Source organism: Protomyctophum parallelum, assembly GCF_964188405.1.
Source record: "Protomyctophum parallelum genome assembly, chromosome: 2".
Taxonomy (NCBI): domain Eukaryota; kingdom Metazoa; phylum Chordata; class Actinopteri; order Myctophiformes; family Myctophidae; genus Protomyctophum; species Protomyctophum parallelum.
The window spans coordinates 40,057,417-40,081,558 of NC_139699.1; the positions used below are offsets into that span (position 1 = coordinate 40,057,417).

Below are 24,142 nucleotides of genomic sequence, written 5' to 3' on the forward strand. Positions count from 1 at the left end.
CACACACACACACACAGCAGAGGCAGTGGGCTGCTAGCTAGCTGTCTCGGGGCTAGCTACAGTTAGCAGGGTGTTGTCATGTTGTGAAACCCTGCAGCAGAACATTTTAATTAATAACATTATTGATCATAATTCATATTCACAACATATTAAAATCAAAGATGCCTGCGGTGTCTAAAGGAGACGGCATGAGAGGCCTGGCGGTGTTCATCTCTGACATCAGAAACTGTGAGTTTTAAACTTTACTTTATGTTTAGTTTTAGTTGTCAACAAGTGGTGGAATAATTTACTCACATTTATTACTTAAAGTAAAAGTATAGAAATACTGTAAAAGTCCGCTGTGCGATATTTTCTGTTTTCATCTATGACATCAGAAACTGTGAGTTTAAACTTTTCTTCATGTTTAGTTTTTGTTGTCAACAAGTGATGGAAGAACTTCTAGAAGTATAGCTACTCACATTTATTACTTAAGTAAAAGTGTCAATACGGCAATGTACATAAATAGGTTACTCTGTTACTAGTGAAGTCCGCTTTTTAACATAATCAGTAAAAGTATACAAAAGATATTGGCAGGAACATGAAGCTAGCTAAAGTAGAAAGTAGTCATTATCTCACAGGTTATTATAACATATCTCACTGTGAGAGAATCAAAGACTATAACCACAAACGTTAACTTTCTTGTAGGCTATACTCTTTTGGGGGAGTTTGATACTTAAATCAGGCTTGCTTGTAGCACATCCAATGATTATGGCTACATTTTGAAATATCAATTAAAATAGCTAAAAGTAGGCCTATATAGACATTGAAACATGGCGGGGGGGTTGGCTAGGTATGGGCACCATGTAATACAGGATATATAGATGCATTGGCAGTGGGCAACATGTAATACAGGATAGATAGGCTAGGTATGGGCACCATGTAATACACTGCATGTAATACAATGCATTGGCAGTGGGCATAGAGGCATCTGTGCAGCATGTGATACAGATAGATAGGCTAGGTATGGGCACCATGTAATACACTATAGATGCATTGGCAGTGGGCACTAGAGGCATCTGTGCAGCATGTAATACAGATAGATAGGCTAGGTATGGGCACCATGTAATACAGGATAGATAGATGCAATGTCAGTGGGCAACATGTAATACAGGATAGATAGGTGGGCACACTGGGCACTATAGATATCTGCAACATTCTGTGGGCACCATGTAATACAGGATAGGTGGGCATTATTAAGCCCAAACCACACCAAAGGGTCGGGTTGGGACAAAACGTTTTTTAAGGTAGACCACACCAATGCAACTCTTCGCAACTCAATAAGTTGCATTGGTGTGGTTTACCTTAAAAAACGTTTTGTCCCAACCCGACCCTTTGGTGTGGTTTGGGCTTAATAGTGGTTTGGGCTTTAGACATCTGGGCAACATGTAAAACAGGATACATGGGCACTATAGACATCTGGGCACCTCAATGTGAAATTGGCTATTTTGTCCAAAAGTATAAAAAAATATATATTAGTAAAATGTTCAACTTCTTGTTTATGCCCCAAAAGGTCTGGATACCGGTATACAGGTTTTGTATAGCAGTTGTAGAAATATTAGAACTTAATTGTCGAATGTTGTTCTAATGATCTTTTTATTACTCTATGGTGTCGTCCCATGGCCTAGGGGTCATAGGGGTGTCATCCCATGGCATAGGGGGCATAGGGGTGTCGTTCCATGGCCTAGGGGGCCATAGGGGTGTCATCCCATGGCCTCTTGCTCAGCGCCCATCCCGTAGACCTACGCAAATTGGTCTTTTATAGTGCTTTTTATCGATCGAGTCGAGATGCTACTCGCATCAACATTGGGTTGCTAGCTGGTGTTGTCAATAACACTGGAGCCTGCCATCTTGATCGCAGCGCGCATACGCATCCATCTAAATTTCTTTCAATCGCTTTAGCTCCAATTCCTTGTCCCAGATGGCATTTCTGGTTTTATTCCACGGCCGATAGCCGACGTTGTGACTCTCCTGATCATGTTAAATGTAAAGTGTTTAAAATCTAAAATGACAGATGCTTTCCTGGTTTTAATTTGGCATCTTGTGACGCATGCACGCACGCACGCTTCACCTCGAATAACCTTACAGCCGAGCTACTCCAAGTACATGTGCGTTTAACGTTACGTAAGCATAAAAGTCTGCAAACATTAATAAATAATGCGTGTGCGAAATACTCCTGGCTACACCGGAATTGTGGGCATGTGCAGATTTGATCCACTCTCTCCATTTGGGAGACAATATACGTGCACGTGGGGGCATACGCACGTAAACGAATTAGAGACGATCCTATTTTTACAGCATGCATATCCGGGGCCCGCACTATCCGCGTGTCTGTGTAGCCGGTATCAGAATCAGCATCAGAATCAGAAGACTTTATTGCCATGACATGTAAATATGTTAGGAATTTGGTTTGGTGGGACAGCAGAGTGCAGTTACAACAACATTAGGACAAGTGCAAAACAGGACAAGACAAAACTATGGAATGCACTTCCCATTACAATCAGAACTGCAGCCTCACTCCCAACCTGCCAGCCGTAGTCTGAAAACCACCTCTTCAGACTCCATCATGGCCCGTAGCACTTGCCCTAGCCCCGACATTTTTATGTAGACTTATAGCATTTTTATACATGCATAGTTTCATTATATAGATATTCCATTGTTACGTTCTTAGCTTACGTATGATTTATGACAACTACTTTTTATGTACATGTATGTGTATCTGGATAAAGAGCCCAAATTGTCTAAATTGTAAATTGTAATAGACAAAACACATCAGATTTGGTCTAAGCAGGATCTCAGAGTCACATGTGTGTATGTATGTACATCTTGTAAATACAATGTAACAGTATATGTTGGTGTGTATGTGTGTATGTATGTACATCTTGTAAATACAATGTAACAGTATATGTTGGTGTGGTTACAGGTAAAAGTAAAGAGGCAGAAATCAGGCGGATTAACAAAGAATTGGCCAACATCCGCTCCAAGTTTAAAGGTAAGTGTCAAGTGACGTGATTTTGATGTAATGTTTAATTCATTATAATAATATAGCTGAAAGCAGCGACAAACGATAAAAAAATAAATATATATATATATATATATATATATATATATATATATATATATACTGTATATTTTTATATGTAATAGACTAGAGGGTATGCGCAAATCGAGTAGCAAAGCAACATGCAAAGTGAGTTTAATATTGTTTAATGTTGTTTAATGCAATGAGGTAGGACTTTTCTGTGTGGACGTATGGGTTGTCAAGGCCAGAAAGTAGTTTTTTGCCACTCAGTAGGCCTTCCTGCATAACTTCCTGGTTTGATGATGATGTCACGCGCATACCCTCTATACGCAGAATGAGTCATAGAAACATAGAACACTGACGTTGAGAGAAAGAAGACCATGCAATTAACAAACTAACCTAAACTATACCTAAACCTAACCATAACCCAAAAAGCCCAAATGTGAAAGTATATTATATACAGAGAAGGTGGGGTCCTGAGAGGATTCCCACGCTGGAGAATAGACTTTCAACAACAAAACAGCCTTTGTTTGAGTAAAAAATGTAGTTTTGTTTATTTTTGAGCGGTGCACACCGCTCCAATAAAGGGCTGTGTCCCCCCCTATGTCTGTAGGTCTATGGCTCTGTCTTTCTGTCAGTCAGATAAGTGTAGACCTATTGATCCCTGCAGATGATTGGGGTTGCATTCGGGTCACATTCACACACACACACACACACACACACACACACAATGCAACGCACATACAGCCTGCACCGCTCAGTTCACACAGGTGTGATTTTACCAAAGTCGGGAGCCCACGCATGGCAGTGGAATGTTCCTTCCATGTGTAGCAGAGGAGTGCCTGGCAGGGCAAAATCTGATGGCACTGGGGGCATGTCATCTCCTCCGTGTTATCAGTGCCTATACCCTAGGTGAGGTTGGCAAAAGGGACTTTCTGTGTGGAGTTTGCATGTTCTCCCCGTGTCCCCTAGGGTAGGTACCCTCACAAAAAATTTGTGTGGAAGGAACGTAGCATATGGAAGGAACACTGTGGTATTAAACACTCATTTTAACAAAGAAAACATCACTTAAATATGGAAAGGGGCGGGAGGGGAGTGTCACGGGGTCACAGTATAAGAAAACTATTGTGAGTCTCTCTCTCTCTGTGTCTCTCTCTCTGTGTGTCTCTCTCTCTCTCTGGTCTAAATGTCAGCGGTGTCTCTCGGCCACCTGTTCCATGCCACCTAAATTTAGGGTGCTCCAGAATGAAGCACCCTTCCTCACCCTCCTGTAGGTCATGTGACCTGTCCTCTATGCCCACACTGCTGTAGGTCACCATTTAAATCCTGTGTCTTCCTATTCTTCACAGCCAAGTGTGTGTGTGTGTGTGTGTGTGTGTGTGTGTGTGTGTCTGTGTGAGAGAATTGAGTGACAGTCTGAATTGAGTGACAGCGTGACAGTTGTGACACACACACATTCTAATTGTTTAATTGTGCCCTGCTCTTTATTGTAGCAAGCTGTTACATTCCCCTTTGTATGTCTAGGGGTATTCTATTCAAGAAGAGGATGCAACACGGCTGACATAAGAGTTGTTATTTATTGAACGTTAAGGTGATAAGGTATATACATATAAACAATAAAGATTACAACTTCACTCCAAAACAAAGACAGGCTGTATGGGGCAACTTAAATGAAACAATCAAAACCATCTAGCCCTATGCTAAAGTGTCACATAACCCTCTAACCTAACTCTAACCAACAAAAGGAAAAGAGGGGTTACACAAGTTCAAAACTATCTAAGCTGCCTACACTAACTACTGCCTAACAAAGAGTTACAACAAGTACGCTCCCATACGCCATATTTATATTATATACTATTTATATCTCTATAATAATTATAATATCAGTTGTATCTTTTAACACAGGAACACAGGATCAGTTCAGGGGCTCCACACAGATATAGCCCCTGGCCTACGGAATCACAGAATCAGCTCAGGGGCTCCACACAGATATAGCCCCTGGCCTACGCTTATACACAGTTTCAAGACATTTGAGCATTCCCTAGCTCCTCTGGACAGTGTGCTCTCAGTATGGGGAAACTGAGAGACACTGCCAATGATTGCATGTCACAGGTGCTGCTAAGTAGTCTTCCCAGGTCGGTCCTCCGAGCGCGGATTGGCTCCTGGTGACGAGGGGGTGGGCAGACAGGTTGATGGGTCTCCGCCTCCACGCACCACAGCAGATCAGACCTGTGACTGAAAGTGTTGATCAGCACTCTGTACAATGTAACCTATTCAGTGTATTCATGATATATTATAAGTATATATATATACACAATCATCACGTTATCATCTCATAAATATATATAATCCCCGATTATGTAACACCCCCACACCCAAAATCAAACACAGTTTGAGCAACATTTTCGTTCTGGGCACAACCCTCCCAAACGCATAAAATACAGGGTACACCAGAATTAACTTGGTTTACATTACTTTCTTGAGGTAGCCTCAACCACACTCTAGTGAGGAGCACGCCTATCAAGACACCCCCTGCACTCTATACAACACTCAGTTAGCCACAACTATACTCTAGTGAGGAGCACGCCTATCAAGACACCCCCTGCACTCTATAGTGAAGTTCTACATTATATTTACCATTCAAACATAACCAAATCGCATCTAGGTTAAGTTATCGGAACAGATCTCATAGGGAGATAATACAACCTGCAAACTGTGCATAAACAAATCACTTCATGAAAAATAACAAAGAGGGAAGATTGAATAATGACTCTCACAACCAATCTCAAGCTAGAGTAGCTATTCTGTAACAACCACCTCATGAAACTATCCAGTCATTCCCACGGCAGGTTCCCACGCAAGCGCTGCCGTCTGCCAGAACAGAACCAAACTGAACATACATACAAGGTCAGGGACCTATACGAGTACGCTTGCATTTTTATCTTACACGAATCCATACCTTAAAGTTATATGACACAAAATAAACCATGTGATTCATTTCCTTCCTATCAAGGATCCTACTGAGAACATCTCTATCTCCACTGCGGAGCTGCTTGCTATAACTCCACTGAGGAGCTTTGACTTTAGCTTTGAATATGAAACACAACGAACTTGCAAGTTCAACAAGAGCGAGGCTAGACTATCCAGTCCTCTTAACATAACGACGAACACACATGTCATAGTGGTACCTGTCCTGAACACATTAGATACTAATCACCAACACAGTAACACAGGGGACATTCTAAACCACTTGATTGGATACACAATCACTGGACAGTCAAATACATGACAACTGGATTAACGAAACAAAACACCCACGCATGGAGCTTTGCATTAGCCATACATTCAAACAAATTCACATGTCTCCTGTCATGAGAGAAAACACCACTTTTAATTTGTCTGTAAGCTTGTTAAACCCTGCCACCTTCCCTCAACCCCTCAGCAACTAGTACAAGGGAAGCGAATTAAGAGGAGTGAGATACAGAACCAGGGCAGTACATATAGCCCAAGACAAAATCACTGATTATTAACCCTTTCACACCTTAAAGTACGAACCCACCTCGGACTCACGAACAATGGGAACTAACCCAAAGTACCGTGGCATTTCAAAATTAGTGCGATACCAGCACAACTAAACAGAGAGCGACAGTAACTATATTACTCGATTTTCTGCACCCTCATTTAGCATACAAGCGCCTCACGGGTTAGGCCAATCTTCCCGTGGCAGCAACACATTCAACACAAACGCTGACAGTTGAATTTCAAGTTTTCAACCTTACCTTCTGCAGCATAGGGACAGAGGCACTCCTTGAGTGGTGGGCTTAGAGCAGGAGCACCGTGCTCCGGACCAACATTTCTCTTCCGTGGCTGCATCTTCAGACTGGGGGAGCGGTGATTATGCCGATAGGAGGCACCCCGTCAGACAGGTTCCACCTCCCGGAGACGATGGATGCTCCCAAGCCCCCAGGGTGATGACTAGGCCCCCCCCAGTCGCTCTCAGCAGGCCAGCACGGCTCCGGGGACCCGACCCCCAGAACCAAATCTGTACTGGCCCGCTCCTTTCCACAGGACGCCACATTTGCCACGTAGGCTAGAACCAACAGCTCTGCCACCACTCTTGTCTATACCGCCTCTCAACAGCCCCACCGCAGAGATTCTAAGAAATTTGGAAGTCTAACAACTTTTAGTTTGTCCAATTAACCTAGCTACTACACAAGCAAAACTTCAAGGTGCAAAGAATACGAGCAACATACCTACCACCACAACTCCAGCCGATCACAGACAGGACAGAGGAAAAGAAGCCACCACGAACGCATCGAGTTGCCATCTTCACCACCTTATCACCGCTAATAAACCAACAACTCCAGCCAGCACTTTCCCAAACCGGTAACCTTCTGTGCCTTAGGACGAGCCGCCAACTGTTACATTCCCCTTTGTATGTCTAGGGGTATAAGAAGAGGATGCAACACGGCTGGCACGAAGAATTGTTGTTTATTCAACGTTGGAATGATAAAGGTATATAGATTACTAAACAATAGTGATCACAAATTCAACACAAAGCGAAGACAGGCTGTATGGGGCAACTTAAATGAAACAATCAAAACTATCTAGCCCTATGCTAAAGTGTCACATAACCCTCTAACCTAACTCTAACCAACAAAAGGAAAAGAGGGGTTACACAAGTTCAAAACTATCTAAGCTGCCTACACTAACTACTGCCTAACAAAGAGTTACAACAAGTACGCTCCCATACGCCATATTTATATATTATATTATATTATATACTATATATATATAATTATAATATCAGTTGTATCTTTTAACACAGGAACACAGGATCAGCTCAGGGGCTCCACACAGATATAGCCCCTGGCCTACGGAATCACAGAATCAGCTCAAGGGCTCCACACAGATATAGCCCCTGGCCTTCGGAATCACAGAATCAGCTCAGGGGCTCCACACAGATATAGCCCCTGGCCTACGCTTATACACAGTTTCAAGACATTTGAGCATTCCCTAGCTCCTCTGGACAGTGTGCTCTCAGTATGGGGAAACTGAGAGACACTGCCAATGATTGCATGTCACAGGTGCTGCTAAGTAGTCTTCCCAGGTCGGTCCTCCGAGCGCGGATTGGCTCCTGGTGACGAGGGGGTGGGCAGACAGGTTGATGGGTCTCCGCCTCCACGCACCACAGCAGATCAGACCTGTGACTGAAAGTGTTGATCAGCGCTCTGTACAATGTAACCTATTCACGATATATTATAAGTATATATATATATATATATATATATATATATATAAGCATAACAACGTTATCATATAATATATATATATATACATATATAAATACAATCATCACGTTATCATCTCATAAATATATATAATCCCCGATTATGTAACACAAGCACGCGCACAAACAGTCATTTGAGTCAGCACTTCAAGAGGTTGTCCGCGTGTGTGTGAGACTCAGAATGACAGTATCAGATGGGGCGACAGGAACGTCTAACAGTAAATAAAAACATACGTACATATAGCATGATCAGTCCCGGATTGTAGCTTTTAGTTGGTTGTGACCAGTTCACATACATGTTGGCCTATTGACCCCTGCACCCCCCCCCCCTCCACATCCCAACCCCCCACAACACAGATGTTACCATGGAATGTTTACAGTTTACTTTACACACAGTCACACACACACACACACACACGCTCGTGCAGACAGACGTGCACAGGCATGCATGCAGACAGACAGGATGTTGAACAATGCAGCCACTTAAAAGCAGATTGTTGTGAAATCCTCAAGATCGCACAACTCCCCTTTAATCCCCCAGTCTCACACGCACATGCTCACACGCACGCACACACACACACACACACACACACACACACACACACACACACACACAAACACACACACACACACACACACACACACACACACACACACACACACCATTCATAATTTCTCGACCATGGTCGAGATCATGGATTTCACAATCCCACGCCAGACTTCCCGGTCCTTCATTGCCATCCCCAGTTCCTGCTTACTGATGTGTCCCTAGCGATGACATCTGGGAATGACAGTCGATGAGTGGCTCTTCCAAGAGAGATTCAGAAGGCGGGTGTAAGTGCCCTCCAGCCGTTTCTCTCATTGAAAGTGTCCATGTCTCGGAGCCATAGAGTAGAATCGGCTCAACGGTCGTCCTAAATATTTTTGATTTGATTTTTGATTTTTGAGCCCTGAATGGCTACAGTAATATGTTTGGATTAAGAGCGTCTGCTAAATGCCTAAATTGTAAATTGTAAATTGTGTGTGTGTGTGTGTGTGTGTGTGTGTGTGTGTGTGTGTGTGTGTGTGTGTGTAGGAGACAAGGCCCTGGATGGCTACAGTAAGAAGAAGTATGTGTGTAAACTGCTCTTCATCTTCCTGTTGGGACACGACATCGACTTTGGTCATATGGAGGCTGTCAACCTGCTGAGCTCCAATAAATACACAGAGAAACAAATAGTAAGATCTATACCTACCTACCTACCCAACTAATGTACCTACCTACCTACCTATCTATCAGTGTGGTCATTAACAGTGATTCATCCTCAGGGGTACCTGTTCATCTCAGTGTGGTCATTAACAGTGATTCATCCTCAGGGGTACCTGTTCATCTCAGTGTGGTCATTAACAGTGATTCATCCTCAGGGGTACCTGTTCATCTCAGTGTGGTCATTAACAGTGATTCATCCTCAGGGGTACCTGTTCATCTCAGTGTGGTCATTAACAGTGATTCATCCTCAGGGGTACCTGTTCATCTCAGTGTGGTCATTAACAGTGATTCATCCTCAGGGGTACCTGTTCATCTCAGTGTGGTCATTAACAGTGATTCATCCTCAGGGGTACCTGTTCATCTCAGTGCTGGTGAACTCCAACAGCGACCTGATCCGGCTCATAAACAACGGCCTGAAGAACGACCTGTCCAGCAGGAACCCCACCTTCATGAACCTGGCGCTGCACTGTGTGGCCAACGTGGGCAGCAGGGAGATGGCAGAGGCCTTCACTGAGGACATACCTCGCATCCTGGTGGCCGGGTAGGGAGCGCACGCACGCACGCACACGCACACACACACAGCACTATGAATTGCATATAGCTAATGCACAGTTACAGAGGTGTGTCAGTCATAGAACTGAGAACTGATTCTATCACGGAATGGAGTCCAAAGTCATTGAGAATCTTAAATCAATAAAGGTTTGCAGAGTGCATAGTAAAAGTGTTTCCATGGTGAAGCAGAGTGCATAGTAACAGTGTTTCCATGGTAACAGGGACACAATGGACAGTGTGAAGCAGAGTGCATAGTAACGGGTGCAGTACTTAGTTTAGACAGTTTTTGGTTTAGACTAGTCATTGGTTAGACCAGTCATTAGTCCTACAACTACAACCATGGACAGTGTGAAGCAGTGCATAGTAACAGTGTTTCCATAATAATAATAATAATAATACATTTTATTTATAAGGCGCCTTTCAGGGCACTCAAGGTCGCCGTACAGATTAAAAGCAGTACAAGAACACAGTTAAAAGCAGAAAAATAATAATAATAATTAAACTAGGGCACAGCTTGCAGCAGAAAGTCACACAGAGTCATAGGCCTGCCTAAACAGGTGGGTTTTGAGGTGAGTTTGAAATATGGTGATAGAGTCCATGTTTCTGATGTCAGGGGGGAGGGAGTTCCAGAGGTGAGGGGCAGAGCGGCTGAAAGCTCTTGACCCCATGGTGGAGAGACGGGCTGGGAGGACTTTCAGGGTGAGGGAGGAGGCAGACCTGAGAGACCGGGTGGGGATATTGATGTGGACAAGGTCAGACAGGTATGGGGGGGCGAGGTTATGGATGGCCTTGAATGTGTGGAGGAGGATCTTGAAGTCGATACGGTATTTGATGGGGAGCCAGTGGAGTTGGTGTAAAACAGGGGTGATGTGACTGATGACAGGGGTTCTGGTGACAATACGGGCAGCAGCGTTCTGGACTAGTTGGAGTTTATGGAGGAGTTTGTGGGGGAGACCAAAGAGAAGGGAATTACAGTAGTCCAGACGGGAGGTGACGAGAGAGTGAACCAGGATAGCGGCACTGTGGGGAGTGAGTGAGGGGCGGAGGCGGTTGATGTTTCTGAGGTGGAAGTAGGCGGATCGGATGGTGGTGTTGATGTGGGTGTGGAATGATAGGGTACTGTCAAGGACGACACCCAGACTCTTTACCTGAGGGGAGGGGGAAACCGAGGAGTTGTCAATGGTGAGAGTGAAACTGGGTTGCTTGGTGAGTGTGGATTTGGAACCAATGAGGACTACCTCGGTCTTATCACTGTTGAGTTTGAGGAAATTGGAGGTGAACCAGGACTTGATTTCCTGCAAACAGGTACAGAGGGAGGAGGGTGGGAAGGTGGAAGAGGGTTTGGAGGAGACATAGAGCTGGGTGTCGTCCGCGTAACAGTGGAAAAGGATGTTGTATTTGCGGAAAATCTGTCCAAGGGGGAGGAGATAAATGATAAATAGGATAGGGCCAAGTACAGAGCCCTGGGGGACACCGGAGGAGATGGGGGAGGGATGCGAAGTGAATGATTTGAGCTGAATGAACTGAGTACGGCCAGAGAGGTATGAGTGAAACCAGTCTAGGGGTGTGTCGGATATACCAATTGATGCCAGTCGCTCGAGGAGGGTGGAGTGTGAAATGGTGTCAAAAGCTGCGCTCAGATCCAGGAGGATGAGGATTGATATTAGTCCAGAGTCAGCAGCAATCAGGAGGTCATTGGTGATTTTGAGGAGGGCTGTTTCTGTGCTGTGACGGGGGCGAAAACCGGACTGGAACTGTTCATAGAGGTTATTGTTGGTGAGGTGAGCTTGGATCTGTGAAGCAACTGTTTTTTCCAGAATTTTTGCAAGGAATGGCAGGTTGGAGATGGGGCGTAGGTTATTGAAGATGTTGGGGTCTAGACCAGGTTTCTTTAATAGAGGTGTGACTGCAGCAGTTTTGAGAGATGGTGTCCATGGTAACAGGGACACCATGGACAGTGTGAAGCAGTGCATAGTAACAGTGTTTCCATGGTAACAGGGACACCATGGACAGTGTGAAGCAGTGCATAGTAACAGTGTTTCCATGGTAACAGGGACACCATGGACACAGTGTGAAGCAGTGCATAGTAACAGTGTTTCCATGGTAACAGGGACACCATGGACAGTGTGAAGCAGTGCATGGTAACAGTGTTTCCATGGTAACAGGGACACCATGGACAGTGTGAAGCAGTGCATAGTAACAGTGTTTCCATGGTAACAGGGACACCATGGACAGTGTGAAGCAGTGCATAGTAACAGTGTTTCCATGGTAACAGGGACACCATGGACAGTGTGAAGCAGTGCATAGTAACAGTGTTTCCATGGTAACAGGGACACCATGGACAGTGTGAAGCAGAGTGCAGCACTGTGTCTTCTGAGACTCAACAGGACGTCACCTGACCTGGTGCCCATGGGAGACTGGACCGCTAGGGTGGTCCACCTTCTGAACGACCAGCACCTGGTACACACACACACACACACACACACACACACACACACACACACACACACACACACACACACACACACACGTTTTCTGCAGGGGGGAGTTGAGTTGCCATCGTCTTTTATCAAAGACCCTTTGGGGAAACTGGACCACGCGGTACTTGGTTTGAGGGGCTCCTGGGGCCCTTCATTGGTGGTTGATTGTGTTAAATTTAGGTTACAAAAATTGTCAATGGGAATTTAATGTATGTTCACAAAGTTTGTGAACATACACTAAAAGCTGGATATAGGAAGGGCTAGCGCCCCTCAAAAAGACCTTCTCATTGGTTATAACCCAAACATTGCATTAACCTTTCAGGACAAACGCATTTTATTAGCTGCCTCAACTGCTGCTAAGAAAACAATTATCAATATTTTGCTGACTCATGAGTTTTTAGAGTAAGTATATTTGTATATGAATATCGATTTTGTTTTTGTCTTTAACGGTCCCCCCCCCCCCTTTTTATTGTTTTTGTTTCATTGTTTAAGCTGTCCCTGTGTAAGGCCACCTATGTGCATTGGTGTTTTACATGTTTGTCTTGTTAGAAAATATAAAAAAAAAAAAAAAAAAAAAGTGAAGATCGAAAAGTAAGGGCACAAATTGTGAATGGCCAGAATGAGATGATGTATGATTATAAGAGCGTCCCTCACTTCACATGGGTGTGATTTTTATCGTTTGACCAACCCAACATTTAGAGGTTAACCTAGGTCTATCGGGTTGGAATAATTTCAAACACTGTCATTGAGGGGCGCTAGCCCCTCCTATGCACAGCTTTGTGTGTAGGTGCTTTTGAGCACGGAATGTGTTTGTAGCACGGAATGTGATGATTTGATTGGCTGATGTATAATAAGAGTGCCCCTCACTTCACACGGGTTTTTTTTGAATAGCAATGGCACGCATTCTCACTCCAAGGAAATGTCTGGAGCCTTGCCGGCCATTGCGCAGTAAATAAAACAAACATTTCACTTTATCTATAATCATTACATGTTAGTAACACTTATGCCTATTTATATGTTTTTGCTGAAAGGCAATCAAAGGTTTACTTTACATGTCATGATTGAGCGTCGGGTAGCTGTGACCCAGTTTTCGCTAAATACGCACGCATGCAGGCAGGCTGGGATTTTTGACGTTAAAAGTTCAGGTTGGAGAATTATAAACACAGAAACGCCAAAGTGCCTTGTCATGTTGTCATTTTTATTTAGAGGAGTCACCAGGTTCAGAGCTGACAGTGAAATGCAAATGAGCCATTAACTTGAACAATGCCGTCTCCAGGCGGTCTGGAGGTGTGCAATTCTCTGCCTAGGAGGAGAACGGGTGAGAGCGGTCAGTTTAGCCGACAAGTAGCGAAGATTAACAAACAGGAATGGTATGAGGATGGCTAATTTGCCCAGTCTCCGTCCAGCCGTGACGTCACGCAGTCACCACAACAAACCACACGTGCGCCCTGTCTGTCTGAGAGCCTTAGTCAAAGCACCTCATTCCGTCAGCATACCATCTCATCTTAAATGCGCACTGTTTAACTCCTGTTCTCTCAACCTCAAGGAATCCATTATCAACAACTACATCACTGACAAAAAACTGGATTTTATATTCATCACTGAAACCTGGCAAAAACCTCAGGAATACATTACACAAAATAAATCTACCCCCTCCGGCTATTCCTATATGGACAATCCCCTCCTGGACGGGCGTGCCGGTGGTGGTATTGCTGTCATCCACCGGCTTAACATAAAATTAACCAAAATCACCATCCAGCCCCCACCATCATTCGAATCCCTCACTTTTAAACTATCCGGCCCCAAACCCCTGGTCATCGCAGTCATTTATCGAGTCCCCAAACCCAACCCATCTTTTCTCTCCGACCTATCAGGATTTCTCACACAACTGTGTTCCATATCCCCATCTGTCACACTCCTGGGTGACTTCAATTTCCATGTGGAAAAATCCACTTGCACTGCTGCTTCTGAATTTATGGTCATCCTGACACTATTCAATTTCACTCAACACATCGATTTCCCCACCCATATTAAAGGCCATACCCTCGACCTAGTCTGCTCCACCAACTCCAGTATCAGCCACATATCTAGCACCAATTTTGGTGCTACCATCTCAGATCACTTTGCCATAGACTTCCACATTGACACCCCCACCCCCCAAGAGAAGCTAAAACGCACCATAAAGTTTCGGAAGTTAAAATCCATCAACTCCTCGTCTCTCCGTATCCCTCTCCGACGCCATCTCCATTTCCTCCTTCACACAGTCTGACTCCCCCACCGAACTGGTTAACATATTCAACACCACACTCTCCTCCTCCCTTGACCAGCTTGCACCCGTTCAAACCTGTTCTGTCTCATTCACCCACACTGCTCCCTGGTTCACGGATGAACTCAGCAGCCTCAAGTCCAAGGGCCGGTAGCTGGAAAGGCTATCCAAGAGGACAGGGCTCACTGTCCACTCCGACATGCATAAACAGCATATGCAGCTCTACAAGGACACCATCAACTCCACCCGCACCTCATACTACTCTGGAATCATTCAGTCAGGCAGTGGCAACCCCAGAGTACTTTTCTCCACAATAAACAAACTACTCAAACCCATGGACACCATTACCCACTCCTTCACCACTGAAAAATGCAATAACTTCCTAACCTTCTTTCATGAAAAAATCAACAATATTCACAGCCAGCTCCCTTTCCTCTGGTTTCGTTCCCCCTTCCCTAAAACTTGCCTCCATCACACCGATCCTAAAAAAAACCGGCCTCGACCCTGACTCCCCCAATAACTACCGGCCCATCTCAAACCTCCCATTTCTGTCAAAAATTCTGGAACGAGTCGTCGCAAACCAAATCACTGCATACCTGGAAACAAACCACCTCTATGAACAATTTCAATCCGGCTTCCGCACCAAACACAGCACTGAAACTGCCCTCCTCAGAGTCACCAACGATCTCCTGCTATCTGCTGACACCGGTTCACTCAACATCCTCATCCTCCTTGACCTCAGTGCCGCCTTCGACACCATTCACCACTCCATACTCATCTCACGCCTCAAATCCACCCTTGGAATCACTGACACTGCCCTCTCCTGGTTCCAATCATATCTCACTGATTTTTATTTTTATTTAACTACATTCATTGTAAAAGTAGCATTACTTTTCACGTAAAATTACTTAATTTCTGTGCAACAACTGTAAACATGCTTTCATGTTTAAACCTAGCTCGAGTTAACATTTCTTATTTTATTTGATGGCATCTTAGGATAGATGTAGACCTATTTGACAGTGCAGAAACATAATTGCCTTCCTTGATGTATTAATGAGCATCAATAACGACCATCACCTGTGTCACAGACACATACAGTACAGCTCCCCTCTGCAGGCCTCTACTACTGAAAGTGACTGCATGGAGTCTGTCTCATTTCTCTCCAAAATCACATTGAATATGATGGAATATGATTACAGCTCACATTTCATATCACATTTCACACAGTAATAAATCGATACATATCGTCTTGATATAATATCGATATATATCGATATACGATATATCGTTGCATGCCTACACGTAAGTGTTACTCAGTACTTATCACACAGATTATCCAAAGATAACAGATGTACAAGCTCACAGTGTGTCACTTCAGCCTATACATGTGTGTGTGTGTGTGTGTGTGTGTGTGTGTGTGTGTGTGTGTGTGTGTGTGTGTGTGTGTGTGTGTGTGTGTGTGTGTGTGTGTGTGTGTGTGAGTGTAGGGCGTGGTTACGGCGGCTGCCAGCCTCATCACCACATTGGCTCAGAAGAGTCCAGACGACTTCAGAACCTCCGTCTCATTGGCTGTCGCCCGACTCAGCAGGGTAGGTCTCAAAAGGACAGATCTTACAGTTCCAGGAGCTCTTTTCCACAAGCAACACATTTGCACAACGAAGTGTAAACTAGATAAAGTGCCAATCGGCACAGGTCTCCACCAGGATTCTTCCTCAGCCTAGTGGGAATATGCATGCACAGTTTCATTGCAATCGGACGCTGCGTTGAGGAGTTGTGGCCATTTGCTACTCCTGAAAACTGTAGGAGCCAATCGTGGCCAATCAGGATGGAATATGAGAAATCAAACAAACCTGTCTTGATCACATGACTATGGAGATCATGTGTAGCGATTTGCGTGAAATTTGGATAAAATCTGAAGGAGTAATAATAGAAAATGTGTTTTACATATGTCGGCCTCCTGGTGGCGCTATAAAGAGCAGATGTGAAAAATTCCAGACAAAGGTTTTTCCTTGGCCTCTAGGGAGTTGGCATACAAAGTTATCCACAGATCCGTGCAGTTAGAGGTAAAAACACTTTTTGGCCAGTTATAGCGCCACCTTGAGGCTGAGTTTAAATTGTTCATGTGGCATTTTGTCCTCAGCCTAGTGGGAATGTGGGTGCACAATTTCACGGAAATCACGCGATGTGTTCATGATTTGCAGTATTTTGTTTGAAACTGAGCACTCCTGTGAACTTTGGAAGCCAATCTTAACCAATCAGGATGGAGTGTGAGAAATCTGAAAGACCGGTTTCGTTGAATGGCTGTAGAGAGACTGTGTACCAATTTGCGTGATGTTTGGACAAAATCTGTAGGTGTACTGTGCAAAAACTTGTTTTGCACAAAGTGGCCTCCTGGTGGCGCTATAACAGGCCGTTCTGGAAAGTTTGGGGCAGAGGTTCATCGTTGGCATCCAGGGAGTGTGTGTGCAAAATTTGACATCGACCGGGTTAACGGTGGCCGAGATTAGCTGCTAACGGACGGACGGTCGGACGGACACACGGACGGACGGACGGAGTGCAAAACATACTCTCCCCCTAGGACTTCGGCCTGGTGGAGACAATTAATCTAACATTATGTATATATATATGAGACCAAAAGGGGACTCCTGCACATCCAAAAATACCCGTGGGAGGTGCAGTCCCTTCCAAAGAAGGGACTGCACACTCCAGGGAACAGAGACAATTTACTGCATCAACTTATTTATTAGCACACCGCGTTTCGCAGTGAGCTTTGTCAGGTGCTATATATATTATATATATATATATATATAGTTTTTCACACTTTTACAGCATATTATAAAAGAAAATAAATTACTGTAAATCTGTGTGAAACATGTGGATAGGTTTTTTAAGTGTAAAATGGAAACAAATATTAATATGGATATAAATATGGCAAATTCATAGACATTATATTTGAACACATACAGTATGGACAAACTCGCACCTTGACATGAACACAATATACACACATTTATCAATAGACGTGTAGCAATATTGAATGGAAAAGTGATTAAACCTCTCTTTTTCTTTTTTCTTCTTAACACTTAGCCCGCTAGCATTTATTGAAAAATTAAGATCTAATTCACGCCAGCATTTTTCCCAGTTGAGCTCTTATTTTGAAAAGCCACATTTCCAGACTTCCGGAAGTAGACATATCCTAGGAAGCTGAACAGGTCTCGTTCAACTGTTGTTTACAAGATGGATCTATGCCGGGACACTGGAGAGGTCCACATCGTGTGCCGTCAAAGAAACGTTGTTTTGACCAAAAATGCCATCTGGGACAAGGAATAGGAGATACAGGCGATTGAAATAAACAGATAGAATGGATTATTATGGCGAGGACGATCTAAGATGGGCGATCCATTGTCATGACAACAACAGGTAGCCGATGCTAACGCAAGTAGCATTATGGCTTGATTGATCGAAAGCGCTATAAAAGCGCAATTGCCATTGATCAACGGCAATGGTGGTAAGCGTAGTATTAAATAATAGGCTTCAATTGACCTAGATCTACGGCAATGGCGCGGAAACGGTTCAAGTGATTAAACCCCTCTTTCTTTTTTTCTTCTTAAAATTGCTCAATATGGCCCGATCGACTGGCGTGGCCGTCTGGGCGCCTTGGCTGGTAGTCCAGTCTGGCAGTGTGCCACAGGTTCGACTCCCGCTCCCGGCGGCCTTTGCTGCGTGTCGTCCCCCCCCCCCCCCCCCCCATCTCTCTCCCCATTTCCTGTCAGTCTACTGCATACCTATCCCTCCTATAAAAATCACACCCGTGTGAACTGAGTGGTGCAATTCCCCCCCCACCTCTCTCTCTCTCATTGGCAGGCAACAGAGCAGCCACTATCTCTCTCTCTGTTTCTGGTGCCCCCTACTGGTACTAATAAGTCATATACTCGTGCTCACACATAGGTAGACACATAGGTAGACACGGACATTGCTGGTTGTAGGAGTGGTTGCACCACTCAAAAATACAGAAAGGAGAAAGCCACAAAAAAGATCATAAAAAAAATAAAAAGCTCAAAACACCACACAAGTACTAGTAGCCTGATGCTACCTTCTTGGTTTACCTGCTATCCTATAGTTTATAATGTACAAATTATTAAGTGAGAGAAAAACATGATTCAACTTCTCACAGTCTTCATCAGGGCACGAAATTAATCTGTGTGTGTGTGTGTGTGTGTGTGTGTGTGTGTGTGTGTGTGTGTGTGTGTGTGTGTGTGTGTGTGTGTGTGTGTGTGTGTGTGTGTGTGTGTGTGTGTGTGTGCGCGCACAGATCGTGACATCTGCCTCCGTTGACCTCCAGGACTACACCTACTACTTTGTGGCTGCACCCTGGCTGTCTGTCAAACTGCTGCGCCTCCTGCAATGCTACCCTCCACCTGGTACACTGTGTGTGTGTGTGTGTGTCATGCAGTTAGATATTAAATTATACTTCACATAAGGTTCTAGGGTGGTTCTACGGTGTATCTGTCCTTTATGAGACAGTAAGTTTGCAACTTAGGTTTATACCATATATCACTACACCATTTTTCTTTATATCTGGAAAACATTGACCTTCTAATTTGATGATCATATTGTAACTTATTTTGAAAGATAGAAAACAAATAAACTTCTCAATTCATTTGTCCAGGGGTGACCACCCAGTTAATGATATTTTTAGTGAGTCGACTCGCTGGTCACATCTTCACAAGTCTATTCCATAGCCGTACATTTTGACACTTGGAGGTTCCCATCCAATATCCCCGTTGTTTGTCAACACTGGAATCAATTTATGAACTTCTAAAAATAGTCTAATAGCTCTATGATAAATAAATAAATATGATGCACATTGTTACACCTAGTATGTTCCTGGAAACCCCAAACACCAGAAGCATGAGTTGTGTATAGGTATTGAATCATTTGTTCATGACAGAGCCCACTCAGCTAGGACACTTCAACGGCTTAAATTAATGTCATGTGCTCAACCAAAGTCAATCCAAGATACTTGGATACTTGGTACTGGTCAATACCAGACAACCGTATTGACCCAAAGTTAAACACACCTGAACTTCTCTGTAATGTTTTTTGTCTAAAGTGTACTATTTGGGTTTTGTCCTGGTTTGCCTACAATCTCCATTTCCAGCAACAATATTCAGCATTTACTGCACATCAATACATAATACAATGAAGAGCTTCCTACACCACCTACAGAATAAATACATAGAATCACATTACTACGATAAGTGACTATAGTACATTTTCCAAAAGCCATGCTTATCATCTTAAAAGGGTACAAGCTAGTGGTTACATGTTGTGTTGTGCTGCCCTCTAGAGGACGCGGCGCTGCGCGGCCGCCTGACAGAGTGTCTGGAGAGCATCCTGAACAAGGCCCAGGAGCCTCCCAAGTCCAAGAAGGTTCAGCACTCCAACGCCAAGAACGCTGTGCTGTTTGAGGCTATCGCCCTGATCATCCACCATGACAGGTACTGTGCTAGTACACATAGTACTTTACATAGTGCTGTTGTACCTCATTATTAGCCTGGTTAATAAACCAGACCGAATCAGCCGTTGGCAAAAATAAATTGCCTGCCGGCGGATTACGGTCTGGAGAGGCTCAATAGTACGCCCATTTCCTACACCAGAGAAATGGGGCGGCCAATCGGGACACGGTATGCAATATGGGCGGGCTTTGGTACAGTGACTTTCAATGCTTGAGACCTTTGACTGACAGTAGCTCTGACCAATTGCGTCAAAGAGAAAATGTTTCAACCCGCCCCCCCTGGAAATGAAATCCAAGCTGAGCCTCCCCAGACTAATATCCTGCGGTCCGTGCGATATTAGTCTGGTTTATTAACCAGGCTACCTCATTATATGCTCAAAGAAAAAGAAGGCCCAAGAATAATAATTAAGAAAACGCTTTGTTAAAATGATGATCATTGACACACTCTCTCTCTCTCTCTCTCTCTCTCTCTCTCTTCCCACTCCCTCTCAGTGAGCCCACCCTATTGGTCAGAGCGTGTAACCAGCTGGGTCAGTTCCTGCAGCACAGAGAGACCAACCTGAGGTATCTGGCTCTGGAGAGCATGTGTACTCTGGCCAGCTCAGAGTTCTCCCACGAGGCGGTCAAGACTCACATCGACACCGTCATCAATGCCCTCAAGGTGGACACACACACACACACACACACACACACACACACACACACACACACACACACACAAAAGTAGTAGTAGTTCACCCAATTTTGGCTTAGGGTTGAAGCCTTGAATTCATGTTCTTTTGTTTTTGTGTAATTCCACTATATTTTTTGTAAACTTTAGTTACTAGTTACTAGAGATTGGCCATTTGAAAATAGCCGATCTACAAGCTCACAATCCGTCGCCATGTGACACATTGTGAGCGGTTATTTTCAACAGATTTTTGAAAACTTGAAATGAGACATTCTGCATGAGTACTTTGACTTTGACTGTTGGTACACTTTTTACTTTTACACCACTGCTTCCAGACGGAGAGAGATGTGAGTGTGCGTCAGAGGGCGGTGGACCTCCTCTACGCCATGTGTGATCGCTCCAACTCTAAGCAGATCGTAGCGGAGATGCTGAGCTACCTGGAGACGGCCGACTACTCCATCAGAGAGGAGATCGTATGTAGACGCACGCACGCACACATACACGCACCCACGCACACACACACACACACACACACACAAAAACACACACACACACACACACACACACACACACACACACATACACTAACAGAGAATAAACTGACCTTTCTAACAGAGAATAGCATGACCTTTGACCTTCCTACCTACAGGTGCTGAAGGTTGCCATCCTAGCAGAGAAGTATGCGGTGGATTACACCTGGTACGTTGACACCATCCTCAACCTGATCCGTTTCGCCGGGGACTACGTGAGCGAGGAGGTATGGTACCTCATCTATTGTTGTTAGTATTATTATTATTATTATTATTAAGGGACCAAGAAGTCACAAAGTGACTTTGGTCACATTGTTTTTGTGGGTTTTTTTTCTTATTCTTCTCCTTCTTTTTCCTTTACAGTTCACAAGCAACTACAAGCAATTACAGTTCTGATTGAACGGTGCAGTCGGTTTTCGCGAAACGCAGTAATCTGATGAACCGTTTGACCGTTAGCTATGACACTTTGATACACATATGTGTCTCCTCATGCCGAACAACTTTCGTGTTCTGACTATTGACCTCTGACCTTTAGATCACCCGCCATTTTTAATTATATGAAAAACTGTTAAAATGTATCTCCTCCCAGGATCTTTGATCAAAATGCACAAAAACGTCTACACGTGAACTTTGGACCTATACGTAGTACATTTCTTTTAAGTTCAAAGAATGAAGTTTTTATGAGCCAATGAAAATTACTGGTTTGTGAAAATTCTTCTTTTGTCCCTAATACATACATGCAGCGTCATATGCTTTTGCAACTGTACAGTATGGTAGAGGGTCATGCCAAATAGCACTGAAAGCAGTCTTACTCCAATAGGGGGGCGCTATGGCTATAACTCATGCTTTGTTTGGCCAAAATTCATGGCACTTGTTTCCACATGTTCCTTGACTCAGGGCGAACACATCTGTCACTTTGACAAGTAAGCTCCGCCCTCAGATGTTCCGCCATTTTGAGAAGTTTGAAAAATATATATCTGATTTTTTACCTGGATTTTTGAGCAATTCGTGTGAAATGTCCTACACACAATCTATGGACCATTAACTGAAATCCCAGTTGAAGAGAAGTTTGTACGTGAACACATGAACAGCACACACACTGTAGAAATGGATAACGACATGCCCAAAACGAGGACACATACTTGTTACCAAAAACACTGAATGATGTTACTGTTTACAATGAAAAAACAGACTGTGTCCGGATAGCTCAGCTCTTGCCTTTGGAGCACAAGGTCATGAGTTCAAATCCGGCCACCGCCAACTCAGCCCATGATTCTTATTTGTGCATATTGATCTTATTGCGTATTGTCTTCTTGGTCCCGCCATATCGCTGCTTGCAGCTATATTTGTTAATATTATTATTGTTATTGTTATTATTATAGGTGTGGTACAGAGTCATCCAGATTGTCATCAACCGTGATGACGTGCAGGGCTACGCTGCCAAGACCGTCTTTGAGGTGAGAACACACATTTAAATATCCATAACTGATTTAAAAATAGATACTGTATGTGCAGAGCTGTAGGTTGAAATATTCAAAAGTAATTTACAAATACGTAGCTATGTTACAGAGTTTTTTTGATGGATGAGTTTGGCTCCATACAATTCCAATGGGAGTCACATGGTCAGACCAAACATTTTTGTTTGATGTGCAGAACACAGCCATCAAACACAAATGTTTGGTCAAACTAGAGATGCGCCGATAGATCGGCCACCGATCATGATCGGCCGATCATGCCTGTATTGGATCGGATCGGATTCTCAAAATAAATCAAAATTGCCGATCAAAATGCCCGATCAAAACAGACAGTGGGACAGTGGCAAGTCTCCTTTAAGGGGGCGCCTGTTTTTGCAGCTCCGGTCGCTGTTGAGAGCTTGTAGATCTGTCTGTTTGCAGCGCAGCTCCGCAGCCAGGGAAAAAATAAGAAATAAGTTACAGGTGGAGATGAAGTGAAGTTGGAACGGACAAGCAGATGCAAGCTAAGCTATTAGCCAACCACTGGCTGGTGACAGTGTTTTTAGCCACAGCAACATGTAGCCTGCCCCCCAAGTCTCCTCCTCCCCGGAGAAGTCTTGCCTCCCCGCACCGGAGTGCAGTACTTTCATCCGACGGAGCATTGGTCCGAACGACAACCTACCTCCTCCCTCACCCTAACCCTAACCTCCCCCGGGGCAGACACCTAAACCTAACCGCAACCCTCTCCCGACCCGCAGCGCACCTCAGAGCAGCAATGCTCTGTCGGATGATAGTATGCCTCCCCCCGCACCGACGCTACGCGTTGAGAGCTTGTAGATCTGTCTATTTTTGCAGCGCTGGTGTCGGGGTTCGTTCACGTTGTCAATAAAAAAATTACTTAGATTAAAGACGGAGATGGGGCAGACACCTAAACCTAACCGCAACCCTCTCCCGACCCGCAGCGCACCCCCGGGGCAGACACCTAAACCTAACCGCAACCCTCTCCCGACCCGCAGCGCACCTCGGGGGTGAGGGAACATAGGGCTGAGGGAACATAGGTATGACCCCGGTTGAA

At 44.3% G+C, this 24,142-nt stretch overlaps 1 protein-coding gene across 2 annotated transcripts in view; it reads left to right on the forward strand.

Annotated features, from left to right (window-relative positions):
- Positions 1 to 21: 21 nt before the first annotated feature.
- LOC310854942 (AP-2 complex subunit alpha-2) overlaps positions 22 to 24,142 on the forward strand; it is a 40,461-nt gene continuing 16,340 nt past the window's right edge. For both annotated transcript variants that reach the window (XM_083759709.1, XM_083759710.1), the window contains exons 1-12: positions 22 to 228; positions 2,960 to 3,028; positions 9,424 to 9,566; positions 9,945 to 10,138; positions 12,480 to 12,609; positions 16,383 to 16,484; positions 19,208 to 19,316; positions 20,246 to 20,396; positions 20,906 to 21,074; positions 21,419 to 21,556; positions 21,733 to 21,840; positions 22,996 to 23,070. In XM_083759709.1, the coding sequence (XP_083615835.1) occupies positions 162 to 228; positions 2,960 to 3,028; positions 9,424 to 9,566; positions 9,945 to 10,138; positions 12,480 to 12,609; positions 16,383 to 16,484; positions 19,208 to 19,316; positions 20,246 to 20,396; positions 20,906 to 21,074; positions 21,419 to 21,556; positions 21,733 to 21,840; positions 22,996 to 23,070 (1,455 nt within the window). In that variant the 5' untranslated portion in view covers positions 22 to 161. The remainder of the gene's footprint in view (positions 229 to 2,959; positions 3,029 to 9,423; positions 9,567 to 9,944; positions 10,139 to 12,479; positions 12,610 to 16,382; positions 16,485 to 19,207; positions 19,317 to 20,245; positions 20,397 to 20,905; positions 21,075 to 21,418; positions 21,557 to 21,732; positions 21,841 to 22,995; positions 23,071 to 24,142) is intronic.